This window comes from Jaculus jaculus, chromosome 5 (assembly GCF_020740685.1).
Source record: "Jaculus jaculus isolate mJacJac1 chromosome 5, mJacJac1.mat.Y.cur, whole genome shotgun sequence".
In the NCBI taxonomy this organism is placed as follows: Eukaryota; Metazoa; Chordata; class Mammalia; order Rodentia; family Dipodidae; genus Jaculus; species Jaculus jaculus.
Genome location: NC_059106.1, coordinates 175,739,389 through 175,766,944, shown reverse-complemented (window position 1 = coordinate 175,766,944; position 27,556 = coordinate 175,739,389). Strand labels below are relative to the sequence as shown.

The following is a 27,556-nucleotide window of genomic DNA, read 5'->3' as shown; positions in this document are numbered from 1 at the left end:
CCAGTTCAATGGAACCAGGCCCCAGGTGCTGCTTCACTGTGCTTATTCTGCATTCTCTCTCCCATTGCTGTAGTGGTTGAGACCTTAGCCTCTCATTTCAAGAGCTCCTTGTTCTTATAAGGAAATGAATTAAAACACCAAGACACATTAGAGTTTTCTGCTCCACTTTAAGCATTCTGACCCTGAGGCTGAATTCCTATTCCCTGAGGCTGTTTCTGCCTGTTATTGCCTAGGGAGTTACATCTTGCAGGATCCTGTTGGTGCAGGGACCATGCACAGTACAATCCCAATTATACAAAGGCAAACTAAAGTCATGAGATAATAGTTCTTTTTATATATATTATTGAGCACTTATCTTGTATATACCCATTCCAAGTACTTTCTTGTTTGTTTTTTCTTTAATTGACTCTTCAGAACACTCTTGTGTGGTAGGTATACTTTGGCATGTGTTTCATATGATATATAGCTTACCTAAGTCACACAGTTTGTGGGTGGCCTAGCCAAGAGTTATACCCAGGGGCCAGGCTCCCCTCACACTATGAAAGCTGCTTGGATGTGGTTACAGAGGAGCTGGAGGGGACAAAGAAGGTGAAGCAGAGCCAAAGGACTGGGTATCTGGGCTTTCTTGCCTTCCTTTTCTGGGACATGCATTGACTGGACTATGGATCACTACTATATGTGTACCTGTGCTGAGATGTGAGAAATGGAGCAGCAAATAAGATTCAGACTCTCCTAGGACCTCTAGTCATAGAGAAAAGCCATGTCATATGTACAAAGTGGAAGCCATAGCCTGGAGGAATCAACAAAACTAGTCTGGCCTTTAGATTGTGTGAGATACCTCTTATCTATTCCTGAGCAGGGTAAAGAAGGGATGGCATCCTCCATCATCTTTTTTAGCACTACCACTATAGGAAGCTCTAAGTGTTCACCTATGAGAGAAGACTCTACCATTCCACAGGGACTCTAGCATTAGCCATCAGACTGAGTGGCTCTGGCAGAATCTCCTCCCACCTCCCTTTGTTATTCAGAGAGTGCTCTCTAGACCATCCTCTGTGTAGACATAAGGGATGAACAGGTCTCTAGGTAATCTGGTAATGAGAAAGTTCAAGCACTCCCTGTGCACACTCACCTTCATGATAGCATTGTTGTCATCTATCAGTGTGTCAGTCACCTCCACATGGTTTTCCTCCACCACCTTCTGCAGCACCATGCAGAATGTCCCAATTAGTCTGTGAATGGGAGCATGGACATTGACAGTGAGGAGAAAGACTGATGACCCAGGGGCGGGAGCTAGCAAGTAAGCAGACAAGTAGACAAGTGGACTTGTGAATGTCTAGGCTAGGGTTGGGGATAGTCTAGCAGGAACCAGGATTGGCAGCATGACCATAAGGGTACCTGACCTCCTACCAGCGGATTTTGTGTCAGGGCTTATAGAATGGGGTTTTAGCTGGGCCCTGCAGAACAGCTGCCAGATGCCCTAATGGAAGCTGGTGAGGAAGCACGGAGTCTTCTGATGATTGTTTGTATGTATAAGTGTTGATAGGGGTCAAAAAACCCTCACATGTTAGATAAATTCTATACCACTGAGCTACAGCCCCAGATATAGAAACAGCTCCTCCCCTCCACTTCCCTGACAGTGACCGAGGCCTTCACCCTCACTAACACCACTCTTTCATTCATACTGCCACTTGTAAACTTTTGGAGGGGGCAGGGATCCTGTGACTGCAGAATCCCAATATTTCAGCTGCACAGTGGGGGCAGACATGCAGAGTTGGGCTGGGAGCATAGTCTCTGGGCCAGAGAGACTGGGTTTTACAACCCAGCTCTGACACTTATTACCAGTGAAGCACTTTCTCTGAGCAACTTATGTAAGCTTCCTCAGTCTCAGTTTTCTTCTAAGAGGAGCTAATGACCTTGACCACCTCATGAATAAGGTGCTCAGGTGATATTCTTGTAGGCCCCCAACATATATTCCTCCATGATGCTCCAGTCATTGATTATGATACCTTTATGCTGACTTTATCCAGGGAAGCTGGTATTTTCTACGTCTAGCCTCTATTTGGCATTTCTTACACTGGAGACCTCATTATCTGTTGGTTGAAGTAATGAGCAACAGTAATCGCTGACTTGAATTCTATTTCACTGTGTAGTGGAAAGCTGTTGCCTGGAAGAAACAGGTGCTCAGAGAGATGCTCTCACATAGTACTTCCACCTGGGCCCATGAGAATGCACACACCATTTCTATACAAGTGATAAAGGCTATATGGAACAGACCTGGAGGTCATCTGTACTGCTTATAGGAGGAGGAAGATGATCTCAAGAAAGGGAGAAGGGCCACACTTACCTAATGACAAATCTGAGCAAGGTGAGCTATCAGATGAATTCTGACATATTGTCAACTATATCATACTAAAAGCCCTAGAAGGTTAACTCTAATTTAACAAAAACAAAATCCTCCCATCTGTGTGATGAGGACATAGTAGGAGTACACATGTTGGGTGAATATGAAATGGAGGACATGGTGAAGTTCAGCCATGTTGGATGACTATGAAGTCCTGCCCTCATGAGCTCAGAGTGCCACTGAGTTGCCCTACTTTCCTGAGGGTGAACTATTCATCATCCCTCCACTCCAGCCTAACTAGGATTCTAGTTTCTTCTCATAGCAGCTTGGAAGCTTCTAGTCCCATCCTGGCTTCTCCTTATCTGGGGAGCTTCTCAGGGGAAAGTGCTGGGCTTAGGGTCAGGAGATCCCAAGCCACTTCTCTGAAGTCTTGGTTTTGTCTTTACAGAGAGAAGAAGGGCTCTTAGCTTCTTGTAAGTCAGAGACTTCCCAACAATAGACAATAGGCATGAAATAATTCACTGGCTCTGCTGAAACCTTACTTCTTTTGGCTTTAAATAAGCATCTCTCAAACTGCAGCATGAACAGAATCATTAGGAATGCTCTAACTCTCCATGAGTATGGTGGAAGTACTGATTTATAGTGATTGCTGATTTCTATGGTGTAAATATTCCTACCACATACAATTTCAAAATTCTAATGGTGTAATTTTTGAACTCAGTCTCTTTCAGCTGATACCCCAGGCTATATCTTCATTCAGGGGCTAATTCAGCAGGTGGGAGTTGCCTGGAAATGTGTCAGTATGATGATGGTGCCGCCTGGGGCATACATTTGTATTGTACTCCGAGTTTTTGCTGCCTCGCTCTTCAGGACACTATCATTTTACTAGAACATACCAGGTACTTGTTGAGTGCTGGAACTCAGACTTGTGTGTCCTCATTCTTAGATGCCCCAAGAACAGTCAAGAAAGGTCCCTAGGATCAGGAGAGCTATTGCATTGCAACAAGTCACCTGCAGGGGGCAGGAGGGAGCTATTCCCTTGTAAAGATTCAACTCAGAGAGTGTCCAATGTCTTCTAGGGCTTCACTGGGCTGAAAGTCTCAGATCTTAGACTTGGGAGGGGTCTTAGAGGAGAGTTTATCCAAAACAAATCCTGAAATAACCTTCCTAACAAGCTTTCAGGTCTTCTTTGAAGACACACCACTGGCTGTGACGACCAGCACTGCAAGCTGCTCCTACTGCTATTTTACTCACCACTGGTTTCACCATGCAGTGGACAGTTGTCAGTCTCCCAGAAAATCCCCCATTCCTTACTTCCTAGTCTAAGCTCTGTGCACATGCCTACTGACTGCCTTCCTTCCAGCATGTAGCCAGTACAAGAGCCAAGCTCTGGGATCAGACATATGCTTCACCCAGAAGTCCATCAAGAGATTTTCCCTACCTGGCAAGCTATGCGATTCTGGCTAGTTTTGCAACTTCTCTGAGTGTTTCTTTCCTCTCCCCAAAGAAGTGATGCCACCTACTTCCTTGGAGGTGGCTCATGGCAAGCATTGAACACTGCAGCCCTTTGCATCAGTACCTTTTCCCTTCCTGCTGTTGTGTAGGGCATGCCTCTGGAGGACCAGCCAATGCTACTCCCCTTTGTATGCCTGGATCTAGCAATAGATTTAGGCTGTCCCCCACCAGCCCCCTGACCATGGGGATCCTGGAGCTGGGACACTAGAATCTTGTACCCTCAAAGGAAAGAACTTGCCACACCCCAGGCAATGCCCTGGGGGTGGTGGTGGTAACTAACAGTTCCTTTTCCTGAAATGAAAATGATGAAGTTAAAAAATAGTTAATATTGTTTAAAATGGGCAATTGATATTATCTCAGTCTTATGTAAAGAATAAAGAAGTCTGGTGTGGTGGCGCACACCTTTAATCCCAGCACTCAGGAGGCAGAGGTAGGAGGATCGCCATGAGTTCAAGGCCACCCTGAGACAACGTAGTGAATTCCAGGTCAGCCTGCCTGAGCTAGAGTGAGACCCTATCTCAAACAAACAAACAAGCAACAACAAAAAACCCAAAAACAAATAAACAAAAAAACTTTCAAAATAAAATTTTAAAAAAGAATAAAGAAAAGCAGTTTTACAAAGCTTTGTTCTTCATACAGATACCTTCTAAGCAAGAGTAGGGTGCTTACCATAAAAATGCAGCTTTAAAAGAACATCTTTAGCCCTTTTTTTACAGATGTTCTTTGGGCAGGGAGTGGGGTACAATAGATCTAGAAGTGCCTTGTTCTGTCCTTTGTGTTAACCCCAGAGACATCTTGCCCCTTCCAGCTGATTTTTGTATAGCCTAGCTGCAAACACAGCAAGTCTTGCTTCTCTAGGTAGGTCAGCATAGAAGAGATGTGCAGGAGGGAGGCATTGAAGAGAAGGGTGGGCTCACACATCACTTGCACAACTGGGCTATTTCCACCATATGGAGATTTGTAAAGCCATTTGTTGTTTGAGAAGAAACATTGACCTAAGAGTCAGGAAGTCTGGGTTGAAGACCTAGTGATATGTGGAACCTGTTGTGTGACTGTGGACAAAGGCCCTATCTGGGCCTCAGTTTCTCCCAGGCTGACCCTCTGACAATACCAATGTAGCCTGAGAAGTTCACCCATAACACAGAAGGTATCCCTCACAGAGAACCTACAATTGCCTGAGGAATACTAGGAGTCTCAGGCAATTGGCCAGCAGGTGTGTGTGTGGGGAAACCTTAGGTGCAGGTGGGCACACAGACTGACCACAAAAGAGCAGCAACCAGGCACCAGACTTCTGTCAATAATTCATCACCTCCCCTTGGGAGCTGGTATCAAGTGCCCTGGGTTTGGCCAGGTCTCCACTGTGCTCCTGGCTCCTCAATTATTCAGAGACTCTGGCATCCTTGGCAGCAGGAGGCAGATAGTTGGGTCAGGCCATTGATCCTTAAAGTCCTGGACAGGCAGGGTGGGATGTATGAAGTCCTCCCATACTAACATCTAGTTGTTAGTTTTTATGATTTAAAAGAGGGTCAGGGGGTTCCTTGGAGACAGAACCCCATATTGATTTACTCACAGCTTTTATTTAAGATTCATTATTAGAAAACTATGGGAAGCTATAGCTGAATTGAAAGAAATGTTTATAATTACCAACATATGGCAAATCATGAGTCATTTGGTTCGTTATCATTTGACCAGGAAATCTTTGGAGAAGCTGTGAACTCCTGACTTCAAGATACCCCATCCAAGGTGCACAGCCTTCTGTGTCCTCATGCTTTGCTTATGCAATGATTATTCTGCTGTGAATTAGCTTGATGTCAATACTTCCACTATTTAGCTTAATATCCACATCTCCTCTTTTCTTTTTCTTTTAAAAGTCAGCTGACAAACCAAACACCTAACATCTAGTTTTCATGAAAGCCCAAAGTTCCAAGAAGGAGGCCCTTGTTCCAAGCAGCTGAGCAGAGTTGAGGAGTCTCTGGTCCCTGAACAGTGTGCATCCTCCCTTTCTACCACATTTCTATCTCCTAGCATCATGGGAAAAGGCCATGTGGACCAATATTTTTTGGCTCTGACTCAGGATGGGGAGCGCTGACCCCTACCTGACTCCAAGCACCCAAGTCTCCCCCACCCCCAAGTTGGTCCATGTAAGGATGGGCTGCTTCTACAAAGCTACCTCTTCTTCCCATCAGTAGCCTGGACATTTTCTAGGTCCTCTTTCACCAGGTCTGGGCCACCTTGTGAGTTTCTTGGCTTTCTTGGGTGATTTCAGGAAGGAAAGTAAGGGAAGGAGAAGGGCAGAGTTCTGTCTTTCTTTTTCTTGGCATTTAAGAATACCTAATTTGAGTCCTAACTTTTCAGGATATTCACTATTAGGTAGTCAGTCTCCCGAACAATTTCTCAAATACTTTGATTTGTTTGTAAGGCGGGTTGGTGTGACAGGATTTCCAGTATTTCTGTGGCTGGCTTAGCAGCTTTCACTAAGTGATTTGGCTGCCTTTTTCAGGTCCTCTGTTTTCCTCTACTACTGCTTACTCACATGCTATGGTTTCTGGAAGGATTATGAATGTGGAGATAGAAGACCTTTGTCCTAGCCGCAGCTCTTTCATTATCTACTTACCTGATCTCATGTGCCCTCTAAGCTGCAGTTTCCCCTCCTGCACAGTGGAGGTTGTACTGTGAGCTCCAATGCTCCTGTATGCTCTATCATCTATAGACGTGTCTTAAATGAAATTCTTGGGGTTCTCTTCTTGGCTTCCGTCTCTACTGCATATCCACTTGTTCTGCATTGGGCTCTTTTCTTGTTCCTATTCTGTTCTGATGGGTCATGGTATCTTACTCCAGGGAAGAAGGCCATGCTTTATCTTTGGAGTCTGTAGTAGGTTGCCTCTCATTAACATTTCTTGTGGTCCCAGAGGCAGCTGCCTGAGTTATGTAATTCCTTGAGAGGCAAAGGGGTGGCCCCTGCACCTAATCATCTTCCCTGAGGCCCTGAAACCCCCTCTACAAGATGTCTACTCAGCTTACCTTTCACAGTTGTGGGAGCTCACTATTTTCTGCGATAAGGCAGAGGTTAGAGAGTTTTGACTGTCTCCAGCTGTCTGTCCTCTTCTAGCAAAACAGCCTGGTCCTTATGTACTTCTCATGTTTCCATGGCATAAACTTTATTGCTGCCTGCATAGGGAACCATGCCTAGATTCTCTCTCTCTCTCTCTCTCTCTCTCTCTCTCTCTATATATATATATATATATATATATATATATATATATATATATATATATATATTGCAACAGGGTCATGTAGCTCAGACCAGACTTGAACTCATCATGTAGCTGAACATGACCTTGAACTCCTCATCTGCACTGCTGAAATTATAGTAGTGCATCACACCCAGCTTATTTGATGCTGGAGATCAAACTCAAGGATTCATACATGCTAGGCAAACACTTTACTGACAAAGCTGTATCTCTAGCCCATCAATATTCCATTTAAGCATCTTTTGTAAGTAGTGCAAATTTTGCCTGGTGCAGAATATTTACTTAGAAGATATTTAATGCATAACTAGAAATGTAGATTGAAAAATGGGTGGAAAGATGAATGGAAGGATAATGGAAGAATAGATAGGTGGGTGAATGGATAAGTGCAAGAACGGGTGACTGCATGGATGAATAGGATGTGCAAATGAATAAATGACCCATTGACTTGCCCTTCAGGCATGTATCTACTTGTTAAAAGGCAAGACTAGGAGTCCCCTCGCCCAGGCAGCCAAAGGTGGTACCTACTGGCGTTCTCTGAAGCAAATATGAGAAGAGTGGACCCCTCACTTCTCCTGTTCAGACTGTATTCCTATTATCAGGACGCAGAATTAGGTCAGCTTTTATTTTTTTGGGGGGGTCTGTACTGTCTTTCCACTGTTGAGTTATATCACCATCACTGAGCTAATGCCTTCATGACTTTTAGGCAGTATTTTCTATTTCTTATATTTAGCTACCATTCTAGATCTTTCCACATTATGCTCATTACCCAGAGAAAAAGATATAGACTACTTTGATTGAACATCTCATAGGATAATACTCATGTGGTGGATGCACTGCATTCACAAAATGAAAGCTCCATGCACAGGCACCTTGCTCTCTGGAACCTACTTCAGTGCCTGATATACAATAGGTATTTCATAAACATTTGTTGAATAAATAATATATACATCTAATTTCATTCTTATAGTTGCCTCTTGAGGCAAATTCTTATTCTTTTCACACATGAATGCATGGCTCCTAAACCACAGCACCAAACAGTTTTTGTGGCAAGTTCATGCTCAAGGCCAGAGATGGTCTGTAGCAGAATGTATTCTGCTACAGCTATTCTGCTTTTAGTATCTGTGATGACTACTGTCTTCCAGCCTAGATAGGATAAGCTTTAAAAAAAGGTGTGGGGCTGGAGAGATGGCTTAGCAGTTAAGGCACTTGCCTGCAAAGCCAAAGGACCCAGGTCCAACTCCCCAGAACCCTTGTAAACAAGATGCACAAGGTGGCACATGCATCTGGAGTTCATTTGCAGTGGCTAGCAGCCCTGGTGCACCCATTCTCTCTCTCTTCCTCTCTCTCTCTTCTTCTTCTTCTTCTTCTTCTTTTTCTTCTTTCTCCTCTCCCTCAAATAAATAAGTGAATAAAATATTTAAGAAAAAAAAAAGAAAAGTTGTGGAGCTTTGATGGGGCTGGGTACGGAGGGGTGAAGTGTTCTTGGAGGACAATGGTTGGAAGGGCTAGGGTATTTTGATGATGGCATGAAGGAGAAGGATGAGTAGCAAAGACCAGCCCAAACCTTTTTGGTCTTTAAAGATAGAGTCATGGTAGACTGGAGGTACAATTCTCAATTTTACACAGTATGTGTGTGCATTGCGCATGAATGTGTGTATGCATGTTTGTGTGCACATGTATGCACACATATGTGGTGGCCACAAACATCAGGTGTCTCCCTCTATTGCTCTCCATTCTCCACTTTATTTGTGGAGACAGAATCTCTTGTTGATCCTAGAGCTCACCAATTTGGCTAGTCTAGCAAGCCAGTGAACTCTAGGAATTCCCTGTTTCCACTTCCCCAACACTGGGATTACAGGAGCTTGCTATGATGTATGGAGTGTTACATGGATTTTAGGTACCCAAACTAAGGTTTTCATGCTTGCATGGCAAGCACTTTACCAACTGAGCGGTCTTCCCAGTCCATAGGTACCTATTTTAATCCAAAAGAGAAGATAGTTCAAGAATCAGGGCAGGTTCCCAGCCCCACTCCACACTTACTTGTTGCTAAAGACTTTGCTATAGTTGAAAATCTGAATCTCCAGCATCTCATTTCTGTCAATGTTGCTGGCCACTGGCCACCGGAACATCTGGGGAAGGAGGAATAACTGTCATCTTGGATAGAAGTAACAGGTAGGTCCTGTCAGGGGGATGGGCTCAATGCACCTCAGGGACAAAGTATATACACTTTGACTCTCACTCAGTTCTGACAGTCACCTTATATAGTGGGTATTGTCACCCACTACTCTGCTTATGGGATACCAAGATAATAGGATAAGTACAACAATCTTGGCTTCACTAGAACTTCTGACTCTCAACTATTTGTTGTTTACAATGCTTCCCAGCTCCTGGAAGGGTGGTGAAGATTGGTGCAACCAGAGTGTGGGTGGACCCCAGGGCAATTGCATACTATGTGGATTGTGAGCCTGGTTTCAGTGTATGCTAGTTAGAGCCTTGATAATCTAGCTCTCTCCTATCAATCACTGGGATCAATCCAGGCCTTGTCTTAATCATACCCCCATTATGGAAGTGTTAAAGTTGAGGACAGATTTTAACTGTTAATTGTTATGAGGGTTATACAGCCTGTGCCCAACTCATTGTTCCTAGATTCACATCCTTCCAGTCTTCCCTAAACCATTAATAATGACAAACACAAAATTCAGTAGAATTTTTCTCAATGCTATGGAAATAGCAATGAGGGCCTAACATGAAAGCTAAAAGACACCATTCTCAGTGAGAGACAATGATGGGCAGAGCCAGGCATCTTCCTGGTACTTCTTCAAAGGCTTTGCCACCCAAACCCTCACCCAGTTCTTGAAGAAAAGGTAAGAAGGATTGCATTTTGGGTGTGATGTTTTATGGCACTTCCTGGAGAAATAACTTGCAGATCTTTTATTTTTTTAAACATTTTTCAAGGTAGGGTCTCACTCTTGCCCAGGCTGACCTGGAATACACTCTGTAGTCCCAGGCTGGCCTCAAACTCACAGGGATTCTCCTACCTCTGCTTCCCAAGTGCTAGGATTAAAGGCATGTGCCACTATGCCTGGCTGAAATAGCTCAAAAAGAAGAGATTATGTACCTTCAACAAAGACAGTCTGGCATACAAGCTCCTAGAGGCACTTACTAGCCAATGGATAGACTAGTCTTTTCCCTAATCTGACATCACAGCAAGGAGGAGGCTGGCACACTTCTGTTGGGGTTTATCTTCTGTAAGCCAAATGGGATAAAGCCAGCCAATGACAGTCTCTCTAAGAGCTACCTGCCAGAGAAGATTGTGGACCTCAACCCGTAGTGGCAGGAGCTGGGATGGTTAAAGCAGATCTCTAGGTTGGGATCCATACCATGAGGTGGGCCACTCAAGTCTGTCCCAGATACCACCACATAGTATATATGAGGAATCTCATATTTTTAGGCCTACCATGCTGATGGCACCCAGAGCAAGTCAGAGAAACTGTCATACCACAAGGACTGGTTGTGTCTATAGCAGAGGCTCTAGTGGGGTAGGAGGAGGTTAAGAGGACCTGAGCAGGGATCCATTCCATTACAGGCCCAGGAGCTCCAAGCATGAGAGCATGGGAAAAGGACAGGCTGACATAGGTGCAGGTTGGAGCCTATACCATTGGCTAGGATGGACTTTGTATTGTTGTGTTTTCTATTCCTTGTTTTGAGACAAGGTCTCAGGTAGCCTAGGCTGGCCTTGAACTTGCTATGTAGCTGAGGATGACCTAGAAATTCTGATCTACCTGCCTCTATTTTCTGAGTGCTGGTATTACAGACATATGCCACCATGCCTGGTTTACCCAGAGTCTCATGTATGCTAGACAAGCACACTATTAACTGAGGTACATACCCATTTGGGCTGTACTTTGGGTAAGAAGAGTGATCCTCTAATGTCTAGGGCTGCTCAGTGTTGTTGAGAAATGGTATGAAGAATTTTGACAGGCTATACAGAAAGCAATGATGTTTTTTTAAATTTTCTTTTTGTATTCTACCCAAATCAGACTGCTCAATAGGCCAGGAATAAATGACAGTTGCCATTTCCTTTACATTATGCAAAGAGATGACATCTTTATGACATTTATTCACTTAGTCTTTACAATAGTTTGAGTAGGGGATAATGATATCTTCTCTCTTTCATGGACAGAGGAGCAAGGACTCTGAGAAGTAATATGAGGCAGAGCTCTACCAGTGACTAAGTTGTTGCCATTGAAGGAAGTTTCTCAGAGCCTACCTTGCAAGTTGAGCTCTATCCTTCCAGACTGGAGATTCTGAAGGCCAGGGATTATGAAGCTAGCCTGACAGGTCACTGACCAGTGATGCCACTTCCTTTTCTGTCACCTCCCCTCAAGGTTGGTTATGTCCTGGGGAACCCGGATGTGTTCACATGTGGTAGGAAGGCACAAAGCTGGGTGGGACTCCAGGGGTGGGTGAAGAGAAAATCTGAGTGAGGAAGGTAGACAAGGCCCTGGACACTCCTAGAGCGAGGCAGGCCTCATTACGCCACATCAGCTCCTGCTGTCTAATGGCTGCAGCAGCTCAGCTCAGTAGACTATGTGGTTTTCTTAATGAAGTTGCTTGTATGAGGCATCAGGGAAATAAAGCCGCTCTGCCAGGCCCAACTCATTAGTCACAGCCAAGAGGAGACTACTGGAGGACCCACCAAGTCTGGGTCTCTTGGGATAAAGCAAGTAGGGTACTTGATTCACCTAGGAGCTGTGGGTGAGATCTGGCATTGGAAGTGAGGAGGACTAGGAGAAACTGGAGATAACTGTACAAGTGGCATCCTCACAGGGAGGGAGTACAGCCAGTGGCTCAATTAGGTGGACATAAAGGTGGCAACAATGTCATTGAGAGAAAAAGTAATGGATCAAGACTAGGGGATCTGCAAAGGGAAGCTGCTGGATCCCTCTACTGGGATGAAGTTTAGTGAGTTACAGTGGTTAACAGGACACAAACACCAATCCTTGGCACCAGCTTGTTAAGTGAGAGTGGGGGACTAGAAAAGGCTATGGGACTAGGATGACAACCCCAGTAAGAAGATCTGTATGTTGGCTCCAGAGCACTTTCAAGAACTTAAAGCCAAAGAGAACATCTGTGGAAAAAAGCCACACCAGGAGGGACATGAGGACAAAAATGCATGCTGGGTGCACCCATCACAGACCCAAGCCTTTCTGGGAGGTTTTCATGAAGAGGAAAAAGATGAAGTCCTGTCATTGTGAGGCTTGTCCCATCTCTTCCCGTTTTTGCTTTCTACCCTCCCATTTTTCATCCACAGTATATTTTCCCTCACTACTCTCCCAGTTTCCCTGTCTCATTCCTCTACCTTTTCTTCTCAGAGTCTATTTTATCTTAAGTGAGTTTCTTGGTCTCCTCCTCTCTGTCTTCCATCTTTCTGTCTCTGTCTTTTTCTCAATAGTTTCATTCCTGGCTATCCATTAAAATCCTTTATAGAAGCTTTTCAAAGTCTCTTAAATCCCCCAGTCTTGGGACTGATTAAACCAGAATGTCTGGGTGAGGGTCCAGGCAAAATACGGTGTTTGTTCTGCCTCATCACATGATATCCTCCATTACATTGCTATATAGCAAATAAGGCCCCCATCAGATGCCAAGCCGATGCTGGCTGGCACCATGCTCTTGGACTGCCTAATCTTCAGAATTATTATGCAAATAAACTTTTATTCTTTATAAATTACCCTGACTCACACAGTTTGTAATGGCAACAGAAAACAAACTAAGATAAATATCTACCTCACAGGAGAGGGAAATAATTGTTTTATCTCATGTTTCCCCTGGAGGCCCTGTACATGTCTATAGCCAACATATCTCTCTGGCCCTTCCTCCGTCTCTGCTTCTCCCACACTCCTTTCCTCATACCTCTGCCTTGGCCTGTTGATTTCCCATGTCTTTTTTTTCTTTCTCCTCATATATTGACTTTATTTCTCATTGTCTTGTTTCTGCTGTCACTTCCTTTCTGCTAGCTAGAGACATACACACACACACACACACACACACACACACACACACACACACACACAAGGGAGGGAGAGAATACAGCTAGATACAAGATGGGAAGGAGCTGAAGGGCTTGGGGGCTCCCAGGAGCCATGATTCACCACACTCCTCCTCCAGTTGATGCCATTCAACTCCTGCAGCATGTGGCATCTGACTGAGGGAAAGGGACTTCTGAAAGAGAGTTTATAACTGGATAATGTTTCTCGGAGCACTTCTCACTAGTAATGAGGCTCCAGCAATGTGGTGAAGAAGCTTTTCTGCTGCAAGTGAGAAAGAGGTGGGATGAGAGTTGTCCAAAAGTGTATAGCTAATTGGTAGTAGAGGCAGGATTTGAACTGCAATCTTTAGAGCTTAGCTCAAGGCAAGGCTCACTTCATTACATTGGGCCCTCTCCTGCCTCATCCTGCCTGGGCCAAGGATGTTAGAGAAAGCTAAGTTTCACAGGGGGCCTGTGGCTCTGATTATCATTCTAAATTGTCAGCAACAAAATATTTATGAGCTCAGGCAGTGTGTCAGTTGGTAGAGTGCTTGCATAGCATGTACAAAGTCCTGGGTTCAATCCCTAATACTATATAAAACTAGGAATGGTGGCACACTACTGTAATCCCAGCACTTGAGGGGTAGAAGCAGGGGGATCCAAAGTTCAAGGTCATCCTCAGCTGTATATTGAGTTCAAGTCCAGCTAACAAAACAAAACAAATAACATTTACTTATTTCATGCTAACCACATATCAGGCACTAGCTATGCACTTTATGCAAATTATACAATTCAGTCCCCACTTTACAAATAAGGAAACAGGATTTGCTTAACATCAGTAGTAATGTGGCTTACTAGTTAGGAGATAGAGCTTCCATTCATATCCTTCTCCCATCATGAGATGAGGTCTGTTTCCCCTCTCCTTGAATCTGGGCTGGCCCTATGGTTGCTTTTCATCAGCAGAATGTGGCAGATGTGAAACTAGGTGACACCTAGATGTGAAAACTTCTATTTCTCACTCTTTTAGAAGTCAATGGCATGTAAAGCAGCTCAGGCCATCCTAGTTAGCAGAGAAAGGCTACATGAGAGAAAGAGTAGCCTTGGGAGATATAATGACATGAGGGGGAGATACAAAGTACCTCAGATAATAGCACCAAATGCTTTCCAGCTACATGCAGAGGATACTCACTATATGCACCAGAACTGGCCACCGAGACAGCCAAGCTCAGAATTAGAAGAACACCAAAGTGCTAATGGGGTAAGTCCCTAGGTTTGGAGTGGTTTGTTACATAGCACTAGATAACTGTGACATTATCTCATGCTATTATTGGTTCTCTCTGTCAAATTTGTGTCAAAGACACTTGTCACCAAAGGTGGTATTGGGCTTCATGTCTCAGGCCTAGCCTTCCCATACATCAGCTTTCTTGCTCCTCTTCTCCCCATTGGCTTCCAGAACTCCAGGAGCAGCCATTATTGTTGTCTTGAGAGCTCTTAAGGCAGTCAAAGCAGGAGCAGAGCCCATGTCCAGGTTTCTGGATCACTGGAGTCTCCTGATCACACATGATAGGGCCTGGTACAAAGTAGACACTCAGCAAATCGTTCTCAAACAATGGATTTAACTATAGCATAGCCCCTTATTAGCAGAGTTGCCTGCATAGAATACAGTACCTCTTTGTAAAGTAAGGGTAACAGAAGTAATGTGGACTTGTTGGGGTAATAATGAGAGTGGCCAAGTACTCAGCTCACAGCTGGCACAGAAAGTGCTCTGTCAATGGAGCTGTTTATCATATTGGTTTTTACTGTGATGGTGCTTATTACAGGGCTAAAGAGGCTCCTGGGGACACAGAGCGCTTTTCCAGCCTGAGAGCACCAGAATTATGATTCTTTCTATGATAAAATAGCCTAGAGAGGTGTCTTCTGCTTTGGGGTATATCCTGAAAACTGGGCCAAGGAAATCCAATTCATCATCTAAGACTGACTCCCTCTCAACCCCTAAACCTAGGGCTCCAGTACTGATCAGTGTAGCAGCTAAGTCAAGCATTTCCTCTCCAGATGTCATGAGCCAGCAAGTTCCATTCAGATCACATGTTTGCTGAACACCTTCTGTGTGCTAAGCCTGTGAAAGGGGCTGTCTGGGGTGCAGGGATGCAGAGTATTTCCCAGTCCTAAGGATGCTCCTGGATGGCTCTGGAGATAGATACTGAGCTGAAATAGCAGACTGTGATAGGACCATTAACAGGTTCAGGTAGGTGGGTAACTAGAGGTAGGAGAAAGAAAGCAGATCTGTGTTAGGAAGAGTCTTGGGAGCTCTGTTAGTGTCTAGTTGCAACCCAGTTCACCAGCTCCAAGCTTCGTATGACCTAGCCAATGCTGGTCAGGGTGCAGGGTTCCACATCCTATCAGCCCCAGGGATCTGGTTCTCCACAGACAGAGTTCCCTGGATGCCTATGGGAGATGATCTGGAAAATGCCTGGTTTGACTACTGATTGGGCCTGAAAACATCCTCAGCCAGTAAGATAGCAACCTTAAGGAATAGTCCTCTAAACTTTGGAGGGAAAACGGAGATTTTTTTTTACTGAAATATTTGAGGCATAATAGAAAGAGACAGTCTTGGGACCTAAAAGACAGGCTCAAGTTCCATACTTATTCTTCTGCTAGAAGCCTTGGACACTCTTTACTCCTCTAGACCTGCTTCTCCCACTGTAAAACAAGGGACTCAACTAAGTGACCTCTGAAATCCCTTTAAATGATCCTGTCTATGCTACCTCTTATCTTGCAGAGCAAAGCTAAGGGTTTTATATATCCCTAGCTCTGCTGAGCACTCCAGACTTGGGCCCAAGCCTGAAGTGACATGACAGAATACTGGATGTTCAGTCTTTTATTCATGCTTTCACTAAGTCCTATGCTGGGTGTCAGGCCAACAAGAAAGAAATAGGCATATTCTTACTTTTTTGGAACTCACAGGTCATGACTTCCAGGTATAAGTAGAAGTTGGCAGATAGTTCCAGTCCTCCCTGCTCAGTCACCCCCACACTGAAAATGGCTTCCTCCCTGGGCCCAGAAGGCCCACAGTATAACTTTGTTCATGTATAGAGTCCCCAAGGGCAGGATTGTATCTATTATCTATCTTGCAAGTAGCCCCAGATCCTGGAATTAACTAGACTTGTGTTTAAATCCTGGTATGACTCTTTGTATCCTGAAATGATGCATTCCCAGCCAATTATAGTGAACAGCATGCTTGGGAAAAACTCTCAGCCCTTGCTGCAGTATTTTAAATGCTTAGTAAACAGCAGCAGGTCTTTGTATCATTACTCAAGCAATGTTGCTATTTTGATCTCATGTCCACTTAGAGCAGGACCTGTGTTGGAGCCAAACTAACCTGGCTTGAGGCAGACTCAGTATGTTTACCCTGCTCCCCAGCACCTTGCTTCCACCCTCAGCTTCACCAGAATTGTAGGCTCCATGGGGGAATCTCAGGTTCCCACCTCTAGGAAAGGGGACACCACCAAGGTTCTGTTTTCACTGCTGTTATAGGAGCATTGTTGCTGTTTGCTTTTTTTCCCCCCTGGCTACCTCCTGCCTATTAGATTGTTTAGCTCTCATCAGCTCTCTCACCCATGTCCAAGTGAGGAGCAGGCTCCCTTACTTGGACTTCTCACCTCAGCAGAGCAGGGAGGCACATTTGCTCCTCATTTTATTTTCTTAGCCTGTGACAGTTTTGCAAGGTGGCTACTGCAAGGAGAATAACCCTGTTTTCCAAAATGGAAGTCTAAGTCCTAGAAAGTACCTTAGAAGGGGATAAAGTCCAGTTTCCGTGACTCCTAGGCTTCCAGACTATATAACTCTCTCAGTTGGTTCCTGAAGACCCTGGGTAAAATGATGGGATAGGACCAACTTTTGGAATACTAACAAGTGTTTCTTTGCCAGGTTTGTTCTGGAATAGCTACTGAAAGGCAAGAGGTATACAGGAACTGACAGGCTATTCTTTTAAGGACTTGTCCACCTGGAGCAGGGGTGCAGCTCCAAGATCTCTTTGGGAATGGGAGGGTTGCCACCTGGGTTTGTAGGATGTATACCAGTGGTAGTCACACTGTGGACCACTTCTCAGAAGGAGAAAGGGCTCATATGGATAGCCAGGGCCTTGAAGCCCTAAGGCAGCTTTCTATCACTGAACCCAGAGAGTTTCAAATGTAGTTTCAGTGTATGCATAGAATGATTTGACCACTTGTGCCCTGTCACTTAGTGAGGGATACTTACTCTGGGTCTGAGTGTCATTACCTATCATTATTATTTGGACCAGATGGAGAAGCGACAGCTCAGAGAGCAGCACAGTGGGATGCCTGAACATTGAAACTCTTAGCATTCCTGCCCCCACACCTCTAGGTACCAGTGGGTCCTCATTATGACAACCTGGAGCTTCCTGTTTTCCCCCAGTGGGTAGTTAGCATGTAAGCAAGCTTCTCCCCATCTGGTGGTGGCTCTCAGATCCTGTCCGTGCATCTAGCATAACTCTCTGGCTTCTCCCCACTCCTGGTAGTCTCTAAACACCATCCTAGAGCCAAACTATCTTAAGTTTCTATGAAGATTATCCTTCTCCCCCATGTCCCAGGTAGTCCTAGCCCAGGCCTGGCATCCCTTAGAGACTCAGAATGTGTTCCATGAAGAAACTCTGGGTTAGCAGAGACAGTTTCCACCTGACCTGTGTTGGGCAGCTCTGGAAAGAGGAAGGAAACAGAGATTAACTTTGAATGTCATATATATCTGTGGCTCAGATATCCCAATTGCCAGTGTCCTTGGAAGGGGCATCAGGTTGCTCACTTGTTGGTGCTTGGCCTGCCAAGTCCCCTAGGAGTCTTGGAAGGATGGTGTCGTATGCTATGTTATCTGACTAGGGATGAGAGGACCAAGGAGGCAGGCCTATGAGGAACTGAGTCAGGGCCTCTAACTGAGGAAACAGGTGGGAAAGGGAGCTGGCAGGGGCAATGGTGCCAGGCTAAAAACTCACAACAGCTTATTATGCAGCAATGTATACTCTATCATAATTACCTCTCATTTTGTTCATCATTTTACACTTTGTCATACCCATTCACAGTGCCATTTGATCCATATGGTAACAGAAGCTAAATTGGAGCAGAAAACCATATAACCAGGAGATAGAGAAAGCAAGTGTAAAATTCCTCTTATCACCGGTGAGAAGTCTAGCTATCCCAGGAGCAGTGAGCATGTATCCAGCTATATACCTAGTGAGGTAGGGAGGGCACATTATTGAAACTGTGATGGTCTATGGCTGCTCCTGAGACCAAGGCAGACAATATAAACCTAGCTTCTTCTGCTTCCATCTCTAGGCCTGTATCCCAGGCTATACAATGTAGTTTGGGCCCTTCAGCCTAATGGTTCAAATAGCCCTCAAGTCTGCCATGAGGTCCTCTATATCCCAAACAGAGCCAGACATAAAAGATGAAGTCCAAGAAGAAAGGCAGAATATTCTGGGGGAATCACATAGAAGTTCTGGTTTGGACCAGGAATAACTCTCAATAGTGTTTCTCCTCAAAGGTTCCAAGAGGAAACCTTGACTCAAGAGTAGGGCTACACTACATAATTCTGTGGTACCTGAAATTCCCTCTCTGTTTTTCACACCTACCCTTATCTTCACTACTCTATTGCCCATTGGCCTGCCACTAAACAGTGTCCTGAACAGAGTACTTGCACAGAGCAAAGCAAGGATATTTAGAGAGCACATCTCCTATGACAAAAATATAGCACACCAAGAGTCATTGCCGAACACAGCAGGGTTAGCAGAGTAAATGGACCACCCAGAAATAGATTAGCAATATTAAATTATGATAAGGAACCACTAAAAAGAACAAATTGGTAAACTGGAAGATCAATTGGAAGAGCCTTCTCAAAAGACAGCAGGAAAGGATTCAGAGAAAAACTGTCAAAGCTTGGAAATGTATGGCAGCTGATAATGTAAGTTGCACAGGAGATGTTTTTGAAAAAAATATGGGGGAAATATTTGAACAGAATACTGGAGATAGAGTTTCCTATAGTAAATGAAAGATTAAAAGCCATGGATTTTGGGCTGGAGGTATGGCTTAGTGGCTAAGGCACTTGCCTGGCAAGCCAAAGGACCCAGGTTCGATTCCCCAGGACCCACGTAAGCCAGATGCACAAGGTGGCACATGTGTCTGGAGTTTAGTTGCAGTGGCTGGAGGCCCTGACGTGCCCAATATCTCTGTGTCTCTTTCTCTCTGTGCCTCTGTCTCTTTCTCAAATAAACAAAATAAAATAAAATAAACAAATATGCTGTCCTTATTAAAAAAAAAAAAAGCCATGGATTTAAGTGAAGGAACTCTACAATGAAAACTTTAAAGCACTCAATACAGAAATTATAGAATACACTAGGAAATGGAAAGACATCCCATGTTCTTGGATTGGAAGAATCACTATTGTGAGCATGCCAATCTTACCAAAAGCAATCTACACATCCCCATCAAAATTCCAACTGCATTCTTCATGGAAATAGAAAAAAATCCCAAAATTCATTTGGATATACATAAAGCCACAAATATTCAAAACAATTTTGAGCAACAAAAATAAGGTTGGTGGTATCACCATACCTGATTTTAACCTATATTATAGAGCCATAGTAATAAAAACAGCATGGTATTGGCACGGAAACAGACATATAGGACAATGGAACAGAATAGAGGGCCCAGATGTAAGTCTGGGCAACTACAGCCACCTGATCTTTGACAAAAATGCCAAAAATACTCACTGGATAAAAGACATCCTCTTCAACAAATGGTACTGGGAAAACTGGATATTTACATGTAGACAGATGAAAATAGATCCTTATCAGTCCCCACATACACGAATCATGTCCAAAAGACCTTAATATAAGACCAGAGACTCTGAAACAGCTAGAGGAAAAAGTAGGGGAAACCCTTCAACACATTGGCATAAGCAACAACTTTCTGAATATAACCTTCAACAACTTTCTGAATATAACCTCAGCTGCTCAGGAAATAAAACTACTAGTCAACCACGGGGACCTCATGAAATTACAAAGCTTTTGTACAGCAAAGGACACTGTGAATAGAGCAAAAAGGCAACCTACTTAATGGGAGAAAATCTTTGCTAGTTATACATCTGACAGAGGGTTAATATCCAAGATCTACAAAGAACTCAAGAACTAAATAATTAGACATCAAGCAACCCAGTTAAAAATGGGCTATGGAACTAAATACAGAGCTCTCAAAAGAAGAAATGCAGATGGCATATACACATCTAAAAAATGTTCTACATCCTTAGCTATTAGGGAATGAAAATTAAAACTACTATGAGATTCCATCTCACTTCTGTCAAAATGGATACCATCAAGAAAACAAATGACAATGAGGGAGTGAGGGAGCAAAGGAGGGAAGGCGGATGGACAGACTGATGGGGAGGGCTGGCAGGCGAGCAAGATGGCAGACTCAGGGCACCAAGAGGAAAGTCTGTTACTACTATGACAGTGATGTTGAAAATTACTATTATGGACAAGGCCACCCAATGAAGCCTCACCAAATCTGCATGACTCATAATTTGCTGCTCAACTATGCGCCCTCACAAAGCCAATGCTGAGGAGATGACCAAGTACCACAGTGATGACTATAATTATAGAAGTTACCAATAATAGAAAATAAAGAAAAAGCCATGGATTTATAAATACTTATTAAATCCTGTAAAACAGGAGCAGTAAGAAAAACCCACAATTAGACCCATTATAATAAAATTTAAGAATATTCAGGATAGGGCTGGGAATATAACTTAGTAAAGGAACACTTGCCTAACATGTGCACAGTTCTAGGTTCAATAAGTACTACTGGACAGAGGAAGGATATCAAGGACAAATGAATAATTCATGCATTTACACATTTGTTTATTCCATAGAAAGAGAATATTTCCTACAAAGTTCCAAGAATCAGATGGCTCTCAGGCTTCTTGGATGATTTTATTTTTTTGAGGTAGTCTCTCACTCTAGCCCAGGTTGACCTGGAATTCACTATGTAATCTCAGGCTGGCTTTGAACTCACAGAAATCCTCCTGCCTCTGCCTCCTAAATGCTGGGATTAAAGGCACGTGCCACCACACCTGGCTTGAATATTTTTTAAATTATAATGATAAGAAAAATCTTGAACCTGGAATTTTATATGTAGTAGAACTCTCACTCAAGTTTAAATAAATAAAAATATTCTGAGATTTACATAGCTTTAGAAGTACTATATAAAGACCAAGATAAAAGACTCTTAGAGGAAACATTCATCCAAGAAGAGGAACACATACAAGAGATATTCCGAGAGATATGAGAAGTAAAGTTGATCATAGAACTTGGTAAAGATTATTGTTTAAGGAAGAAAAAGAAGGCTCAGTACAAATAAAAGAACTGTACATACATAGAAGCTAGATCCAAAATTATAATGTAGATGAAAGATTAAACTGTGAATTGTAATCCCACATGTGTTTGCATAGCTGGATGTAGGGGTGGTGAAAAAAAATGGCAACAGTAAAAGGTTTCTGAATATGTGATGACCCAAAATTAATTTGGCAGTGCTAACCAGTGTTCCAACATGTGACTTCACTGAAGTCATGATGCTCAAGTTGGATTCCCCCTGAACACACATAAAAAGCTGAGTGTGGTCACACATGTCTTCAACCTCAGTCCATGGGAGAAGGAAACTAAAGAATCACTGAAGTTGGCTAACAAAAAATGGCAGCTCCAGGTTGAAGGCAAGACCACATCTCAAGGAAGCACAAGGTTGAATGACAGAGAAGGGCACCCAAAGTTCTTTAGCCACTATACACAAATATACAATGCACATATCTGCTCACACATATGCACACACTATGCCACAGTTATTACACATATACACATACACTCACATGCAAAAAAAAAAAAGATTGAAAAAGATATACCAGAGAAATAAACCAAAAATAAGCTGAAAAATCCAGGCATGGTGGTGCACACCTTTCATCCCAGCACTCAGGAGGCAGAGGTAGGAGGATCGCCATGAGTTCAAGGCAAACCCAAGACTACATAGTGAATTCCAGGTCAGCTCTGAGCTAGAGTGAGGTCCTACCTCAGAAAACCAAAAAAATAAAAATAAACAGGCTGAGATTTATAATCTTTTCTTAATTATGTCTTGGTGTTTGAGACTGGTTTTTGCCATGTAGCCCAGGCTGCCCTCAAACTTGTAAGCCTCATTCCCCAGCCTTCCAGAACTCACAGCTAGCAATATTAATATCTGATAAAATCTCCATTAATGTAAAAACATTATAAAGAATGAGAAGGGAAATCATAAGTCAGTAAGTGGGAAAGAAAGCAAGAAGATAAAGGCATTATGAAGATATGGGCAACTAATTATACAGTTTCAAAATATATCAAGTCACAGCTAATGGGATAATAGGGAGAACTATATAAAATAACAGTTATCATTGCAGGATTTATTTCAAGTTTCTGAAACTGATAGATTGAACAAAGAAAAGTAAGCAGAAAAATTAAATAATTGAATAATATAATAAGTCCGAGATTATATAAGCTACAGTTCATACTTAGCTATTTATACAACTCTATACTGAACATATTCCTTGTAAGCAGAAGGGACTCTTAAACCATGAATTGTTAGGTCATACTAGAAGACTCAATGTATTCCAAAGGATCAGTATTGTACATATCAGCTTCTTTGCCCATATTCAATAAAACCAGAAATGAAGAAATAAGAGCTAAAAGAAAGTCATACACATTTGGAAACTAAATAAAATGCTTCTGTAGAATTCTTGGCTTACAAAAGTCAAGGAATATAAAAATATTTAAAACTAATAATGGAGGGCTGGAGAGATAGCTTAGTAGTTAAAATGTCTGCCTGCAAAGCCTAAGGACCCAGGTTTGATTCCCCAGAATCCACATAAGCCAGATGCACATGGTGGCACATGTGTCTGGAGTTTGTTTGCAATGGTTATATGTCCTGGTGCACCCATTCTGTCTCTCTCTGATAAACAAATAAAATAAAAAATATATTTTTAAAAAACTAATAGTGAAAACATTACACATAAAATTCTGTAGGACACAGTAAAATATATGTACAGAGCAAAAATTATAGTTCTCAGTACAATAATAAAGAAATAAGAAAAGTTGGGGGCTGGAGATATGGCTTAGTGGTTAAAGCACTTGTCTGCAAAGCCAAGTGACCCAGGTTTGATTCCCAAGGACCCATGTAAGCCAGATGCACATAGCGGTGCATGTGTCTGGAGTTGGTTTGCAGTGACTGAAGGCCCTGGAATGCCCATTCTCTCTCTCTCCTTCTCACTCTTTCTCTCAAACAAATAAAATAAGGTTTAAAACATTTTTTAAAAAAGAAAGAAGACAAGTTAAAACAAGCTTGGCTCTCAAGAAAGAAAAAGAACTACAAAGAAAAATAAAACAGAATAGAAATGATCAAGGGAATAAATCAATGAAACAGAGATAACATCATCAAAGGAGATTAATGAAAACAAAAGCTGTTTTTTCTTTTTGTTTATTTGAGAGCGACAGACACAGAGAGAAAGACAGGTAGAGGGAGAGAGAGAGAATGGGCGAGCCAGGGCTTCCAGCCACTGCAAACGAACTCCAGATGCGTGCGCCCCCTTGCGCATCTGGCTAACGTGGGACCTGGGGAACCGAGCCTCGAACCGGGGTCCGTAGGCTTCACAGGCAAGCGCATAACCGCTACGCCATCTCTCCAGCCCAAAAGCTGTTTTTTTTAATAAAGATAAAAAAATTAGTGGTGAGATTGAGCAAAAAAGACAAAGAGAAAATACAAATAAATGAAATATAAGATAAAAAGAGAGGCTATGATGAATTGATATAAGATTTTAAATAATTTCAAAATCTTAAGATTGTGTATGTGCTAATAAATTTGAAAAAACTAAATGAAATGTAAAATTTCTATAAGAACATAAATGTCTCAACTTAGTACAAGAAGATATAGAGAAATGAAAAAGGGAGTCAAAGAACTTCCCTCCTCCAAAATGTCCAGATTTGGGTTTTTACATTTTAGCTTTCCAAAATATAAAAAAAATAGTAACTAATGTCTTATATATGTTATTACAAAAAATTTCAAGCTGAAGCAGGGTGATTTTAAGTTTGAGGACCATCTTGGCTACATAGGGAGACTTCATCTGAGAAAAAGCTTTTTTGAGGTGGGGTGTTTTTCACTTTTCTTCTTTTTAACAACAAAAAAAAAACTTTAAAAAAATTGACAGCTTCCAAACATATACACAATATACTATGGTCATAATTCCTTCCCACCTTCCTTTTCTTCCTCCACCAAATCTCATACAACTCTGTTTTTTAGGACTTAATAAACTTTAAAATTTATTTGAAAGAAAAAAGTTCACATATAGGTTAATAAAACAAGAAAAATAAGGCTAAGAATGTAACTCAATGGTATAGCACTTGCCTAGCATGGGCCAGGCTCTCAGTTTGATTCCTAGTACTGAGAGGGGGAGGAGAAGAGAGAACTTGCCTTCCTAGATATGAATGAATACAAGAGTCACGTTCATAAGGACAGTATGGCAGGCAGAGCAAATCATAGACCAATGCAACAAAGCAGAAGGCTGGAAGTCACACACCTTAATAGGCAGTAAGTGGTGAGAAGATGCTATAAGTTGATTTTAGAAGTGGCTTCTCATGTAGGTTTGTTGTCCATACTTAGTGAAAACTGTCAATGAAAATCTCTTAAAAAGAAATTCTTAAGTCCATTCGTTATCAGAGAAATGTATAGTAAAGGAACAATGAAATATGACCATTAAATTAGTGAAAACCAGGAATCTGGAAAACATCAACTGCAGATGAGAATGTGGACACAGGATTCTTCACACTGTGCCAGTAAAAGCATGAACTATGGCACTGCTCAGTCACATTCAGTGTGCAAAACTTAGAGATTCCCAATCCTTATGCTCACTCCAGAACTGCTCTCACAGGTGTCAAAGACATGCACAAGACTCTTCATTGTATTTCTAGTGGAGTGAGCTAGAGGATTCCTGATGCCCCTCCCTAGTGGAGAGAGAAGGTGACCAAATTGTCCTGGTTTGCCCAGCACTCCCCACTTTTAACACTTAACCCCTCTCTATTAAAGGAAGATAAAAATAAGTGGTCTCTCTCACTTGGCCATGTCCCAAGCAGTGCTACACAACACAGATGGGGAACTTAAAAACAGTATATAGTGAAAAAATAGGAAAGAAAATATTTAACATGTTGCCATTTAAGTAAATAAACATATGCTTACAATAATCCAAATTTGGAAAGAATATGCAACAGACCAAAAGACAGGCATTAAATATATTACAATGGTGATATATGGAGGGGGAAACTGGAGATAAAAGAGAAAACACATACATACATACCTATAAACAAAAGTGGAGTCTTATATGGGGCCAATGAGACAATGAGCCCCTGAGGCAAATATTTAGACACTTAAACCCTCTGAATCTACAGCTCAAAAGAAAAGTAAGCTTTTGGGGAACGTGTGTGTGTGTGTGTGTGTGTGTGTGTGTGTGTGTGTGTGTGTGTGTGATGTATGTGTGTTCCTGTCTTCAAATGTCTCTATCTAGAAACTGAGTTGGACAAGGTACCATAATGCTCTTAGAAAGGGAGCGTACATATTTAGGAAGATTGACATAATTTCCTGCATGATATCAGATCACAATGCTGTATAGCTAGAAATTAACAACAAAAGATCCATCAAGAATCCCATCGGGGTCAATGAAGAAATAAAGAAGGAAATCAAAAAATTTATAGAGTCAAACGATAATGAGAACACAGCATACCAAAATCTCTGGGACACAATGAAGGCAGTTCTAAGAGGTAAATTTATGCTTTAAGTGCCTATATTAAGAAATTAGAAAGGCTGCAAGTAAACGACCTAATGCTTCACCTTAAAGCCTTGGAAAAAGAAGAACAAGGCAAACCAAAAATCAGTACATGGGAAAAAATAATAAAGATTAGGGCAGAAATTAATGAAATAGAAACCAAAAAAAATCCAAAGAATTAATGAAACAAAGAGTTGGTTCTTTGACAGGATAAACAAGATTGATAAACCCTTAGCAAATTTGACCAAAAGAAAGAGAGAAGAGACACAAATTAATAAAATTAGAGATGAAAAAAGTAACATCACAAAAGATGCCAGAGCAATTCAAAAAATCATAGGTACATACTATAATGGCATATACTCTACAAAGTATGAAAATCTGAAAGAAATGGATGAGTTCCTTGATTTATATAACCTACCTAAATTAAAGCAAGATGAGATTAATCACTTAAATAGACCTATAACAAACATGGAATAAACCTAACCAAGGAAATAAAGAATCTCTAAAAATGAGAACTTTAAAACACTCAAGCAAGAAATTGCAGAAGACACTAGGAAGTGTAAATACATCCCTTGTTCCTGGATTGGAAGAATCAATATTGTGACAATGGTAATCTTACCAAAAGCAATCTACAGATTTAATGCAATCCCCATCTAAGTTCCAAAGGCATTCTTCATGGAAATAGAAAAAACAATCCAAAAATTCATTTGGAATCACAAAAACCCTCAAATATCTAAAATAATAACTGAGCAACAAAAATAAGGCTGGTGGTATCAGCATACCTGATTTTAACCTATACTACAGAGCCATAGTAACAAAAACAGCATGGTACTGGCACAAAAGCAGACATGTAGATCAATGGAACAGAATAGAGGACCCAGATGTAAATCCAGGTAGCTATAGCCACCTGATATTTGATAAAAATGCCAAAAATATTCATTAGAGAAAAGACAGCCTCTTCAGCAAATGGTGTTGGGGAAACTGGATATGTATCTGTAGAAGGATGAAAATAGATCCTTCTATCTCTCCATGCACAAGAATTAAGTCCAAATGGATTAAAGACCTTAACATCAGACCTGAAACTCTGAAACTGCTAGAGGAAAAAGTAGGGGAAACCCTTCAACATATTGGTCTTGGCAAAGACTTTCTGAATACAACCCCAATTGCTCAGGCAATAAAACCACAGATTAATCACTGGGACCTCATGAAATTACAAAGATTTTGCACTGCAAAGGACACTGTGAATAAAGCAAAGAGGCAACCTACAGAATGGGGAAAAAAAATCTTTGCCAGGTATATATCTGATAGAGGACTAATATCTAGGATATACAAAGAACTTAAAAAGTTTACTAATAAGGAATCAAACAAGCCAATCAAAAAATGGGCTATGGAGCTAAATAGAGTTCTCAAAGGAAGAAATACGAATGGCATATAAGCATTTAAAAAATGTTCTAGGTCACTAGTCATCAGGGAAATGCAGATTAAAACTACATTGAGACTCCATCTCACTCCTGTCAGATTGGCTACCAT

General features: G+C 42.1%; 1 protein-coding gene across 1 annotated transcript in view; it reads right to left on the bottom strand.

Moving 5' to 3' along the window:
* Positions 1 to 27,556, bottom strand: part of Otof (otoferlin) — a 111,040-nt gene that overhangs the window by 58,676 nt on the left and 24,808 nt on the right. The window contains exons 3-4 of the mRNA XM_045148768.1: positions 9,148 to 9,236; positions 1,130 to 1,229 (exon numbers count right to left, since the gene is read on the bottom strand). Of these exons, the coding sequence (XP_045004703.1) occupies positions 1,130 to 1,229; positions 9,148 to 9,236 (189 nt within the window). The remainder of the gene's footprint in view (positions 1 to 1,129; positions 1,230 to 9,147; positions 9,237 to 27,556) is intronic.